The sequence below is a fragment of the Notamacropus eugenii genome, chromosome 1 (genome assembly GCF_028372415.1).
Source record: "Notamacropus eugenii isolate mMacEug1 chromosome 1, mMacEug1.pri_v2, whole genome shotgun sequence".
In the NCBI taxonomy this organism is placed as follows: Eukaryota; Metazoa; Chordata; class Mammalia; order Diprotodontia; family Macropodidae; genus Notamacropus; species Notamacropus eugenii.
The window spans coordinates 259,806,803-259,820,608 of NC_092872.1; the positions used below are offsets into that span (position 1 = coordinate 259,806,803).

The 13,806-nt window shown below is 45.5% G+C and overlaps 1 protein-coding gene and 1 long non-coding RNA gene across 3 annotated transcripts in view; one reads left to right on the forward strand and one right to left on the reverse strand.

The window, feature by feature from the left end:
• Nucleotides 1-13,806, reverse strand: part of HK1 (hexokinase 1) — a 131,098-nt gene that overhangs the window by 55,354 nt on the left and 61,938 nt on the right. For both annotated transcript variants that reach the window (XM_072628756.1, XM_072628757.1), the window contains one exon: nt 3,860-4,022. In XM_072628756.1, the coding sequence (XP_072484857.1) occupies nt 3,860-4,022 (163 nt within the window). The remainder of the gene's footprint in view (nt 1-3,859; nt 4,023-13,806) is intronic.
• LOC140517465 (uncharacterized) lies at nt 138-2,198 on the forward strand. The gene is made up of 2 exons (XR_011971592.1): nt 138-1,318; nt 1,487-2,198. It is a non-coding gene; the product is annotated as an uncharacterized lncRNA (long non-coding RNA).

A 13,806-nucleotide genomic window follows, 5' to 3' on the forward strand; every position in this document is an offset into this window, starting at 1 on the left:
ACGGGTGACCTTGGGGAGGTATCGTCTTTCCCTCTCTGCTCTCACTAAGTGGAGATCAGGTGACTTTTGTTAGGGCCAATCACATCCACTGCAGCTGCTTCTCCTGCCTCTCAGGCTTACCTCCTACAGAAAGGGGCTAGTCCTGCGGGGGATAAAGGTTCCAGAATCCTTCAAACAAAATGCTTTTTTTTTGTTTGTTTTTTGGGTTGTTTTTTTGTTTTTTTTTACAAAAGGACTCTTGTCTCATCAAGACTGTACTCCTGGTTCTCTGGAATTTACCAAGTCTCTTAGACTTCCTGACTTTCATCAAGGCTTAACTCATGCGTCATCCCCTACAGGAAGCCACTCCTGATTCCCTCCCCCCCAATTTCCAGTGCCCTCCCTCTCTCTGATTATCTAGTGTAGTCTTGGTCTGCACATCTCCTTCAGAAGGCAAAGTTTGAGGGTTAATCCATCTAGCCCAGTGCCCAGAACATGGAGGACTTCCTAGGATTGCCAGACCTGGATGGGACTGACAAACAAGGAAACTGAGGCCCAGCCTGAGGCCTCTCAAGAAGTCAGTGGCAGTGCTGGGGTTTGAATCCAGGCCCTGGAATTCCCCTTTCACTATATCAAGCTGCCTCCCACTGGAATAGCTGGTTGTTGGACTGCCCTGGATGGGTCTAAGCTTGATATCGAAGCTGCCACAGTAATGCCAGGGATGAAAATGCCAATTTGTGCCCTAGACACAAACACTGTTCAACGACTCGGGAGGAGGAGTAAACAGAGAGGCTGCAACCCCTTCATCCAGTTCTGATGAACAGACTCATAGCACTCAGGCTAAAAGCAGGCTGCGGTCGGAAGAGGAAGTCCCAGCAGGCTCCCAGGTCTGACCCGTCTGGTGCCTTGGGCACTAAAGCGGCAGCAGTAGTTGCTGCCCAACTCCTCCTGACATTCATTTCCTGTGTCTCTTACCCGTTCAAAGCCAGAGGCTCCAGAAGAGGGAGAGGAAAATCAGGGGCAGATGGGCATGAAAATTCAGAGAACATCCCCCGAGGAACCTCGAAGGCCCTTCCCAGGATTTGTCTAGCCATCTCTGCAGCTCCAGAACCTGCAAATGACCAGGGGTGGCTCACATGGGGCCAGGAGTCTGCCTCATTACAGGGCAGGATGCCCTCCACAAAGTAGGAAGGGCAGATTCCCAGATAGGTCAGGCCACAGGAGAGCAAACCATGAGAACTTCTCTGTTACCGCCCTCGTCCACCTCCAGCCTTCCCCTCTCAAAGAAGGGCAAAAATCTAACAGGATTGTGGGGGAGTTCACCTCTCTTACCTAGTGGGTAAGAAGGGACTGGGTGAGGCCACTGAGAGGAACAGAGAAAATGGGTTAAATCTTGCCTCATGCTATTAGACTCTGGGCAAACCATGACCTCCCTGGGACCTTAGGTCCTTGGCCTCTAAGATCCAGATCTATGATCTCATGACTGTCTTTTCCTTCCTAACTTCAGGTGATCTTGTGTCCACATACTGAGCAGATCCCACAGAAGCCTGGGGTTCCCACCTGGGAAAACCTACATGAACTGATGCTGGGAAAAGTGAGCAAGCCCGAAGAACTGTGCCTCCTTTATTCTACAATACCGCAGAAGAAAACCTGAAAGACTCCAACCAATACAGTGACTCCTGAAGGCTCTTCTGGCCTGCCTCCTGACTCTGGGTAGATTTATCTTCTCAGACACAGCCTGTGCATGAGGTGAATTGTTTATGGTGGGGGGAAGGGGGATGCAGGGGGTGGTAGGGAGAAGCACAAAAGGAATGATCAATAAAACCTCTTAAGAATCCACAGATGCAAAACAAAGAAGCCCTGAAGGGCATACAAACCGGGCAATCTAGTTACTACCTTTTTAAACTATTCAATAGATACTTGAAAAAACAGAAGAGAAGTAAATGCTTCCATACATAACAAGCTCCTTTGCCCTCCTTTGTAGCTTGAAATGCTTGTATTTTTTGATGATTCAGATGATGGGAAAAATAATTTTAAAGCCCCCACCTGTGAACAGGGAAATTGTCTCCTCAAGAGAGGTAAGACTTCATGTCAAGGGCAGACTGATAAATTTTGAAAAGTAGTGAAGCAGAGACGAAAAATCATGAGATGAAAAGTCTGAGGCACAGGTTCAAGCCCCAGGTCTGACACTTACTAAACACATGACCCTGGACAAGTCACCTTAAGTCTCTAAGCCTCAGTTGACCACTCAGGCCAGGCAGCCTGGACTGGGCATCCTAGAGTCCCACTTACTAGCTTTGAGGAGAGGTCATTCTCCCTCTCTAAGCCTCCATCTTCTCACCTAGAAAATGGGAATAAATAATGCTTACAGGGTCTCCCTCAGAATTGCTTAGGGAAATGTGTTTTGTTAATTAATGCCTTAAAACTGGGTAAATGTGAAATATTTTTTCCCTCAGGTTTTCTGGAAGGAAAGTACTTTTTAAAACATTGAAGTGCTGAGTAAATGTGAGATATTTTTTATTATTTGGTACACTGGAAGGAGGTCTAGAAAACTGAAAGAATTACTCTCCAAAGAGCCCGTAAGTGGACTTTCAGACTAAGGAAATCAACAATAGTGATTCAAAGCTGTAACTGAGGTGAGGCAATCAGGGCTTTGCTTCAGGGCACCAATATCTGGTGGGACATACTTCCTTCTTATGGGCAGATTGCCATCCCTGAATTGTGGAACCCTAGAGGACATAGGATCAGAGTCATAACTAGGAATTCTTGGCTTCTGCCTCAGTCAGATCACACCTGGAATCCTGTGTTTTGTTCTGGGGGCCACTTCTTAGGAAGACATTACAGATGAAGTACGTCCTAAAGTGGGTAACCAGGATAGACCTCTCAGTTCTCCTCTGGCTTGTGCCAAGACCCAGTTCTCTTCCCCTGATCTTTGGCCAACACTCCTAAGATTCGTGATCACTGTGGCTTTCCTCTCCTAAGGAGTGTTGTTCCCCCTAGGCATGACTGTCTGAAATGAATACTGAAATGTATACTGCTGCAACCATCACCAGTCCCCACCTTGTTCAACTGTTTTTTGCCCCAGGTCTATTTAGAATCCCAGAGAGTCCAGGACCTCAGAGGTCAGCTGGTCCAACCTGTACCTAAAGAAGATTTCTCTCTGCATTATCCAACAAAGAGGTCGTGTAGACTTTGCTCAGAGACCTCCCCCCAGGGACAGGGCACAATCTCTGGGGACACACTTTTCCTTTTTGGACAGCTTTATTAGAAAGCTTTTTTTTTTTTTTTTAATCAGACAACATACCTGTTTCTCTTCTAACTCTCACTGTTTTCTGCTTCTGCCCTCTGAGAACAAGCCCTGAGGGCAGCTATCGGTTCCCTAAGCCTTCTATTAGCCCCGCAAAATATCCCCTGCTTCTTCCAACCAATCCAGTGCAGCCTAGTCTTCTTAAGCCCCTTTCATCATCCGGGTCACCCTCTTCAAGACATACTGTAATGTCCTTTGTGAGATGTGGCCCCCACATGTGATCTGACTGGGGAAGAGGTCAAGAATTCCTATACTGGTCCCTATACTGGCCTCAATACTTCAGAGCTCCACAATGAAAGTACTTCTTTGGTAAAGGCCATGTGCCAGGACACTGGACTTAAGAGTCAGGAAGACTTGTGTTTGAATCCTGCCTTAGACCCTTCCTAGGTTAATCTCTCAGGGCTTTGGTTTCCCCATCTATCTGTAACATGAGAACCATAATAATTAATAATAATGATAGTGGCTACCTCCCAGGATGTTTTTGAAGATCAAACATGACACATGTGTAAATCTTAAAGTTTAACTATTTGTGCTCCCTTGACACACTCTTCCATAATATGCCCGCCATCTTACCTGAGCCATCGGGAATGGATCTCACGAATGTTGGCAGCATCTTCACAGAAGCAGTTACATTATAATTTCTGGAGAGGCCATTTATCATAGCTTTCTTAAATCGTTTTGTGACCTCATTAAGCATTTCATCTGAGAGCCGCATGGAATAAAGGTACTTGTCGATCTAGGGGGAGAGAAAAGAAAGACTTCAATGAAGGAGGTTGAGGTGTGGAGAAAGACCAATCCTGCTTCTGTGGGGCTCTGGATTAAACTCATGGCTAAAGTCTGCTGGGCCCTCATGACCACTCATTCAGTCCTTGGCTTCCCACATGAAAAAGTTCAATACCTGAATGGAAAAATAGGCTATGGATCATCTTGTACACCCAACCCTACTCATACTTTCCCAATCCTACTTTTCATTCCAGAATGTCCTCTCCCAAAATGACTGTTCTCTGACCAGTGGCCAGACAGAGATCTCACAAGAAAGAGCCCCTGGGCTGTGTGTACTTATAAGAGTCTGCATGTATTCTTCCAAGTCAAACAGGTAGAAAATCATTCTTTGTCCTAACCGTTTGTTCAGATGAGGTGCCTGAACCAGTAGGAAGGGAAACCATGGTGAGCTTCTCAGAGCACCAAGGGGCCGACTAGCAGAGGACCATAACTAGACCAGGTTATAAGGCAAGAGGAATGGGCCCATGCTAGGAGGCTTTGCTTTGGGTTTGCCTGAAACATGTGAAGAGGGATAGGAGAGCAGATTTGTGCCCTGACTAGAGAAAAGCTAGATTCTGATTTCCAGAGGGGCCACACCTCCCCTTCTCTCCTATCCCTGGTGCAGAAATGTACTGATTCAATGACACGCAGTCCAGTCTGCAGGCTCTATTTCATATTCCAAACCTTCCTCCCTGGTCCCTCCCAGAACAGTCAATGCTTTAGCAAGGGCTGGCCAATCTCACCAGTATCCAGAGGCCTGACCTCCCCCTCTCCTTATCTCTATCTAGCAAGGCACTGTGCTGGGCACAGTCTGGAATCTACTGAGGTCCACCTTCAAATAACTTATAGTCTAGAATGGGAGATGAGATCCATGTGCAAATGAATACAATAAAGGAGGAACGTGATAGTGCTCACTCTTGAGGTGCCAGCTAGGAGAGCTGGTTCAGATACGAAAGAATTCACTTAGATCTTCTCTTTAGCTAATGGAAGCTTTATTGACATGAAAGCACAGGGACCTGAGATTTAGCAAGGAGCTAAACAAAGGCCCTGACATAGGAAAAAATCCAGACTTACAGACAGAAAGCCATACAGCCTGGAGGATGATGATGTAATTTTGGGGTTTCTTATGGGGGTTGGAGATTTAGGGACAGGATAAGTATAAACAAGGTGAGGAAAGTGACTGCTTGCAAGATAAGGAAAAGTTATCATGACACAGGATAAGGAAGATGAAAGACAGGACAGGGAACACAGGACAAGGGGGACAAAAGCCATTCTTTCGATACAAGTTGCATGTTATTTCAAGAAAAGGGGGAAAAGGCATTAGGATACCCTCCAATTACAGGATGGGCTACAGAATGAGCTTCAAACTCCCTCAGAGAACCTGGGAAAGTGACCCTTACTAATCCTTAGGGCACAATTTGTATCCACATCATACACAAGCAAACTGCCACAGGGCCAGAAGGAGGAAGATTTCTGGCTAGGAGACTTGGGGAGGAGGTGATTTTTGAGTCTGGAGAATAGAAGTTCCTTAAAGGTCAGGACTCCTTTTACCTTGTCTTTGCATCCTGGTACAGTACTTTCCACACAGTAGGTGTTTAACATACTTATTGGACTGGATTATTCCAGGAACCCTTAAAGGATTCTGTAGGATTCCACCAGCTCATGAGATCACAATTTTGTGGGATTTAGAGCTCAAAGGGGACCTCAGAGTCCATCTACTCCAATTAATCCCCTCAGTCCCAGAGAGATTAAGTAACTAAATCACAGATTTAGAGTTAGAAGAGACCTTGGAGGTATCTAGACCAACAATTGTCTCATTTTACAGAGAAGGAAATGGAGGCACCAACAGGGTAAGTCATTCACAGAACTGCGATTGTAAATCTTAGAGGACATTTTTATTTCAAGCAGCACCCTCACAGTATTTGACCAAGTAGGAAACTGGATTACTGAGAGATTCAATAACCCCTCTGGATCCCCACAGTCATAGTTAACTGTCAACACTGTGTCTCATTTATTTCCGGAGCGGAGACTGTGGACACGGTTTCAGGGAAGGAGAGGTTGACCTGGTCATATGCTGCAGGGAGATTGAGGAAGATGGAGAGGGGGTAGGGCGTCAGATCTGGCACTGCAGGCCTGGGTCATTGGACTGACAAAGACAGTCAGATGGAAGGAGGAGAAGCCAGAGCGGGAGAATGAGCACAAGATAAGAGAGATAAGAAAGGAGCATGACATGTGAAGACTTTTCCAAGAAATTTAGCAGAAGTAGCAGAGGAAGAGGATGGGGGTGACTCCCAGGGGCCTTGGAGGTAAGAAAAAGCTTTCCTTTTTTTCCTTTTCTCTGGGAGACCTGTCTGATCATGAAGGGAACAATCCAGAAAGACTGGGAGGATCCAGAAGGGGAAAGATGAGCTCCAGAGCCCAGGGGGAAAGGCTCCTTGGAAATGAGATGCAAAACAGGGAGGGGAAGAGGATGGAGAAATGAAAGGAAATGACAATGGAAAGAGGGAGGGAAGTGAGGAAATTGCTGGCATTTTAATTCCAACTACTGCATTTTGACAGAAGAGAAAACTGAGAAACAGCAGAGAAGTGGTCACTGGTCCAAAGTCAGAACAAAGGCTCTGTCCTTCCAGACAGACTCATTAGTTCTTGGACCGTGCATGCATGAATCATAAACTGCCCTTTCTTTGTATCCTTCCAGAATGTGTGGAAGACAGTATACCACAGGAGCTTCATAAATGCTCACAAACTGACTTTCTTCTTTATGGGTATGGTCAAGCTCAAAACACCAGCCAGCTAGAAGAAGCCCTTCATTTTTACAATATGAAAACTGAGATCAAGAGATATTAGTGACTTGTCCAAGGTCACTCAGATATGAAGTGACAGAGATGGGATTTGAACCCAAGTCTGTGCTTAGCCAAGCCTGGGACATGGTAGGTTCTTAATAAATGTTTACTGACTGATTGACTCAGAGAGCTGGAAGGAATCTCTGACACCATCTCAATCAATCAATCAACCAAACCGATCAACATTCATTTTATCTAATCCAACCCAATTCACAATCCAGGTAAGGCTACACAGATAACAAGTCCTCCTGACTCCAAAGCCAGGGTTATTTCCACCAGACTTCCTTGGGAAGTCACTTTTGCTCTTCTACAAAACGAGGGGATTGTACTCAGTGGTCTGGGCTTTCTTCCACTTCAAGACCTATGAGCCTATAACCTAGCACAACTTTTAAGAAAGAAAGGAGGAAACAGCCAGCAGACTCAGGGGTCTCTTCAGGACAGGGACTTTCCCTGCTTAAATCTTTTCTACTGGTGCACAGAAGGCACTCAAAAAGGAAGATCCAACGGACTTAGAAAGCAAACCAAGTCACTATGGCTCCTTTCTTTCCCCCATAGTTTGATCTCCTTTCAGGCTTATCTTCCATGGAGAATACTCAGCTTCCAAAGCAACCTGGGGCTCTGGAAAAGCTAGGAGTCCAGCATGGAGCAAGAAGAGAAAGAAAATGATGGAGAAGGAATAGATGAAGCATTTGGTACCCACCAAGGCACTCTAGCTCCTCATTCCCAGCAGATGGGTACAAGTCTAGGTGGTGAGAGTAAGAAAGGAATAGGATGGCAGGGCTAAGAGTGGCACGGAAGGCTAGAAGAAAAGCCAAACGTTGATTGTTTTTTTTAATGGGCCCCCAGAGAGATGATGAAGAACGTGCCTATTTCTTGACAGAGAGGTGAAAGACAACTATGCACAAAAAGACATGTTTTTGGATATGGCCAATACAAGACTTTGTTTTGCTCATCTCTCCTTGACTACATAGGTTTTCTTCCTTCTTGCTTTCTTGGGAAAGACAAGGGAGATATGAGAGAAAAAAGGCAAATTTCTGATAACTGAAAAAAATTATCATTTCATCTTTAAAATTAATTAATTAAATGGGCCTCAGTTTACTCCTTTGTAAAATGAGAGTTAGACTAGTTAACCCCCAATTGAAATTAAACTAAGATTAACCTAGAAATTCTCCTGGCTCCCTTCCTAAAGAAATAATCAATGAATCTCTTGCTTTCCCTGCCAGCAGCTCTTAAACATCTATTATTAAACCATTCTATCAAATGGTCACAGCTCATTTCCCCCACTGTCTCCATGTTCTCTCCTTTCCAGCAGGCTTAGACTCTTGTGGTTTTGCCTTCCTCCCCCTCAGCCCTCCTCACATTCTGGCTGCCTTTCTATCTCCTGCAGCTGCTTCAGTCACGTATTCGTCTTCAGAATTCCCTCAAGACTCAGAGAAGAATGTCTCTCACTTGCTCATTCCCCAAACTTCACTTTGCATTCTCTTTTTCTGGATGGTTTTAGAAAATGAATAGATCCTCATTTTTTGATGAATCCCTGCATAGAAACAGGGAGATTCAGAGATGGATGAGATGACCTTTTCCAGCTGTAAGAATTGATGATTCACAGCACCTATGAACACCTCAGGACCCAGGAGGAACTCTCTTTTCCCCATCCATCAGCCCTGTCCTGGCTTTCCTTCTCTCCCTTTAGTCTTAACCCTGTGATTTACTATTGCAAGGAGGCACTCATTCCCAATTCACAAACTCTCACTCCCTTGATCTCCAGCTGCCCCTACTCTCTGCTCCCAAGCAGAAGAAATGATGCTGAAGTGCATGAGCATACTGCAAATTTCTGCCTTCTGACCTCACCGATGTTACCTGACTTTGGTCATATTCTCCAAAGAATTTCCAAACCGCCTCTCCTCATGTTCACCTCAAGATGACCTTGCTTCCTACTTTGCTGAAGTACCAGAGGTCCTCAAATCTTCATCTCTCCTTTTCCACACCTTGAACATCTGTCTTCCCCCATGTCTCCTCAACTTCAACAGTCTAAGACCAGATGGTCCTTCTACACACAGCCACATTTCCCACCTTGTCTTCATCCACCATTTTGCTTAGAGCCCTTCTTCTACAGGATCTTCTCTCTCTTGGCTCTGGGAAAGCAAGAGACCTGCTTGTCTTTTATAATCATTTGAGACCTCATCAACTTAGTGACCTCATTGATTCATATGGGTTTAGTTTTTCTCTTTATAGTAATAATCTCCAGATCTATATTTCCAACCCTAGGCTCTTTTCTGAGCTGCAGTCTCATGCTGCCAACTGCCTATTGGACATTTCAAAATGGATGCCCCAGAGGCATCTCAAAATTCCGTATGTCTAAAACAGCCCTTGTTGCCTTTGCTTCCCAAACCTCCCCTCTTCCAAGCTCCCCTTTTTCTGTTGCAGGATGTACTGTTAACCTTTTAACATATCAGGTTCACAACCATGGTGCCATCCTCAACCCATTCAGCTCATTAGTAATAATAATGATAGGAGGGGAAGCATGTGATTTATGGCTGGCAAAGCACTATATACATATACATATAATTTCATTTGATCCTTCAAACAACCCTCTGAAGTAGGTACTATTATTATCCTAATTTTACAGATGAGGAAATTGAGGCTGAGAGAGAAAAGGGAAGTGACTTCCCCAGTATCACATAGATAGTAAGCATTAAAAGTAGGATTTGGACTCAGAACTTCCTGATTCTCAGACCAAATGTCAAATTTTGACATTTCTACCTCCACAAAAATCTCAGGTATCTACCCCCTTCTCTCAACTCATACCTCCAGTATGTAATAGCCTTCTCGGTGCCTCAAGTTTCTCCCTATGCCAATTTATCCACACAGCTGTCAAAGCTTTTCCTAAAGCATGGGTCTGATCTCATCACCTGCCACACCCACTCAGTAAATCCCAGGAGCTCTCTATTCATCCTCAGCAAACATTCTGTTTGGCTTTTAAAGCAATTCATAACCTGGCCATTCCTACTTTTCCATTCTTCCTCTGTCTCCCTTCCACACACTTCACATATCTATGATTCAGCTACAAGGACCTACTTACTGTACCTTCTATGCAACACTTATCTCCCATCTCTGTGCCTTTGCCTTGGCTGTTCCTCATACCTGGAATTCCATCCCTCTTCACCTCCACTTTGTATCCTTGACTCAGAATGAAGTGGTGCCTTCAACATGGAACCTTGCCCAATCCCTCCATTTACTCATGCCCTACTCACTCTTCCACTCCCCCAAATTATCTTGTATCTGTGTTATGTAGCCCTACATGTGTACATGTTGGCTCACCCACCTGGATCACAAGCTCCATTTTATTCTTCTTTCTATCCCTAGTACTGACATACAGCAGGCACTTAAAAAAATGCTTGTTGGTGTCTATAACAGAGGTCCCCTCTTTAACAACTACACTCTTCTCCTGATGCTGTCCAGCTTCCAGTCATGGGACAGGAAAGTCTCTGAAGAATTCAAGTTGAATTCACTCCAAGGACTTCAAAGAGATATTCATCTCTCTGGATAGCCTTGAGTAGGCTGCTACTCATTTGGTGGTTGTTCAGTCATGTCCGATTCTTCATGACCCCAAGTAGAATTTTCTTGGCAAAGATACTAGAGTGGTCTGCCATTTCCTTCTCCAATGGATCCATTTTGTCAGGCATTCAGAGGTTAAATGACTTGCCTAGGGTCACATATCTAGGAAGTGTCTAAGGCTGGATTTGAACACTCAGGTCTTCCTGACCCCAGGACCAGTGCTCTATCCACAAAGCCACCAGCTGCCTCTTATTACCAAACAAGAACTGACCAAGAGAAGTGATGGAAGAACATGCTCAGAGAAGCAAGATGGCAGGCTAGTTGTGGAAGAATGAGTACTAACCAGTGGCCAGCACTTGAGCTCCACTAGCCAAGGCCAAAATCCAGAGCAAGGCCCCCAGAACATTGAATGAACCCCATTGCTGAGGAAAGATGGGAGGTCATGCATCAGGACTCCACAGAAAGAGAGGGCACAGACAGGCTGCAATCTGGATCTCTGGAAGAAGGAGCCACATCAATGAGACTGTAAAACTATTAAAGGACCAAAGCCCGAAATGTGGAGCTGCTCTGCACACAGGCGGTGTTTAATAAATGTCCACGGTATTACTCCTTTTCTACTGGCTCCTTCTCTGTCCACCTGCTAAAATGCTCACATTTCCCCTTCCCTTGACTACTCAGTGCTTAGCACCATCCTAGGCACATAGGCCATACTGAATAAATAAGGCCTTATTGACTGGCTACCCTCTTTCTCCTTCCCTGCCAAAACTCTAAAAAAGGCATTTAGACTTTCTGCCTCCTTTTCCTCACAATTCTGCTATTTGGCTGTCCCCTTCCCCCAAACACACACAGGCTCAACCACTGATTTAAAGCAAGAAGGGACCTCTGAATCAGTCAGTAAGCACTGATTAAGCACCTAGGGCAGCTCACCTCAGACACCTGCTAGCTATGTGACCCTGGGCAAGTCTTTGTTGTTCAGTCATTTTTCAGCCCTGTCCAACTCTTCATGACCTTTTTTGGGGTTTTCTTGGCAGATACTGGAGGGCTTTGCCATTTCCTTCTCTGGGTCATTTACAGATGAGGAAATTGAGGCAAACAGGGTTCAGTGACTTGCTCAGGGTCACATAGCTGGTGAGTGTCTGAGGCCAGATTTGAGCTCAGGATGATGAGTCTTCTTGACTTCAGACCCAGCACTCTATCCACTATCCACTTAGCTGCCCCAGTGACTGGGCATGTCACTTAACCCCTGTTTACCTCAGTTCCTCGTTTGTATAAAGGGGATGCACTGGAGAAGGGAATGGTAAACCACCCCAATATCTTTGCCAAGAAAACCCCAAATGGGATCATGAAGAGTTGGACACGACTGAAAATAACCAAAGAATAACAGGCTGTCTGATGAGTCCTGCCTCCTTTCAGCAGAGTCCAGATGACCACTTGTTAGAAATGTCCATGCCAGACAAGATGGCTGCAAGGGCCCTTCCAACCCTTGTACCTACAAGCCCAGTCAATCTACAAGCATTTATTAGGCACCTACTGGGGGACAAGCCCTGTTCCAGGTGTTGAGTACACCAAGACAGAACTGTCTCTGTCTTCAAGGAGTTCACACAATGAGAGGGAGATACAATCTAAAGAGGGGATTGGGGTCAGGGAGGAGAGTTCTGCTTTAGGCAGTCACAGGGATGGTCAATGATCATGCTCTTTCCAGTAGCAATGGCAATATGGATTTGATGATTCTGTCGAAAGCAAGAGCCAGATATAATAGAAAAGGAGTGGAAAAATGAGCAGGGGACAGCAGGACTGACACCAACATGACCTCCCTGGGTAGGCCCTGGAGTTCTGGTGAATGTAAGGTTACATGGGATGTGAAGATGCCAGCTAGAGAGAGCAGGGTAGGTGAGTTCTCATTCACTCACTTCCTGGTCAGGACAGACTTGCTCCAAAGTGGAGGCCCAGAGTTATATGGATTAACTTCCTTGTGACGAGAAGACTTGAGACCTAGAGGTTCCCATTGGAGGGTGCCTGTTCCTGGTAGGAAGGGGGCAGCAGCAAGACAGATAGTAGCATCTCAGAGTTAAATGGATTAACTTCCTTATGGTAAGGGTGTTTGGTGCTTAGAGGACCCCATCCGAGGGTGCCTTCATCTGGTGGGGAGGATGCAACAAGGCAGATGGCAAGACGAGTAAGCCAGGTGTCCTGGTAGAAGACTGGATGACTGCATGGGTACTGCAGACCCCATGAACTTGGTCATTTTTGATTTTCAGTCCCCAGCCCTGAGCATACTGCCTGACACACAGTAAAGGACTGCTCAAATCAAATAAGAGATGTAAACAAATCTTGAAAACCTGAAAGTTCTGTTACTGGTGGCCACAATACTGACAGCACCAGGAATGAGCATGTGAGTGGCCTTTAGCCATCAATGAAATGAGAGATGTCCTAAGGTGCCACTCCCTGGGCTGGACATATGCAAGGTAAACACTCTCTTAGTCCAGACCAGGCTTTGGAAAACTTCACCCCAATCCCAGACTCAAAGCTATATTGCATGAAAAGAAAAATTGTTCCTCCCTGCTCCTGCTCACCACTCCCCGCTCCCTACCCAGTGCAGAATTTCCCAACAGATGAACCATCAGGTCCAGAGTAAAGGGACAATTAAATAATCAACAAAGCATTTATTAAGCACAGAGCCAGGAGCTTACATTACACTGGAGAAGACAACAGGGACATACCTAGGTCTATTCAGAATATGTGCAAAAATAAATGTGGTGACAATAATGGCCTACATTATAGAGGCTTTCCAAAGCATTGTGCATACCAAACAATAACTCTGGAAGGGCTGTGATGATTCCCATTTTACTAAGGGAGGGCACTGGCCCTCTTACAATTTCTAGAGGCAGCTAAGTATGAGGCCCCCATGAAAATGCAATCATTCCTAATAAGGAGAAAAATGTCTTCATTGGTGACTTACATTTACTATTACTACTACCACCAATAACTGATGTAGAAAAAATGCTCCCATCCATTAGCTGGAGGGATTGGGGGGGTGGGGGGTGGACACATCTCTTCTCTCCAAGTCTCCCTCCTCTGTAAAATGAGGGGATTGAGCACATTAATTTCCAAGGTCCATTTTAGCTTGAAAAATCTATGAGCCTCAAAATGAAACCAAACCTAGCCCAACCCCATCTGCAGCAGTGTGCCAAGCTCCCTGGCCCCAGGCCTCCCAGCTAATAACCCAAACCGGATTGGCTCCAAGCTCAGGAACACATTCAGCTTAAAACTCCCCAGGGCCGCCTCCACCTCCTGCATCTCATTTTCCAGGCCACAGCAACAGCAAAGGGCAGGAAGCCTGACCTGAGAAGACCAAGTCTC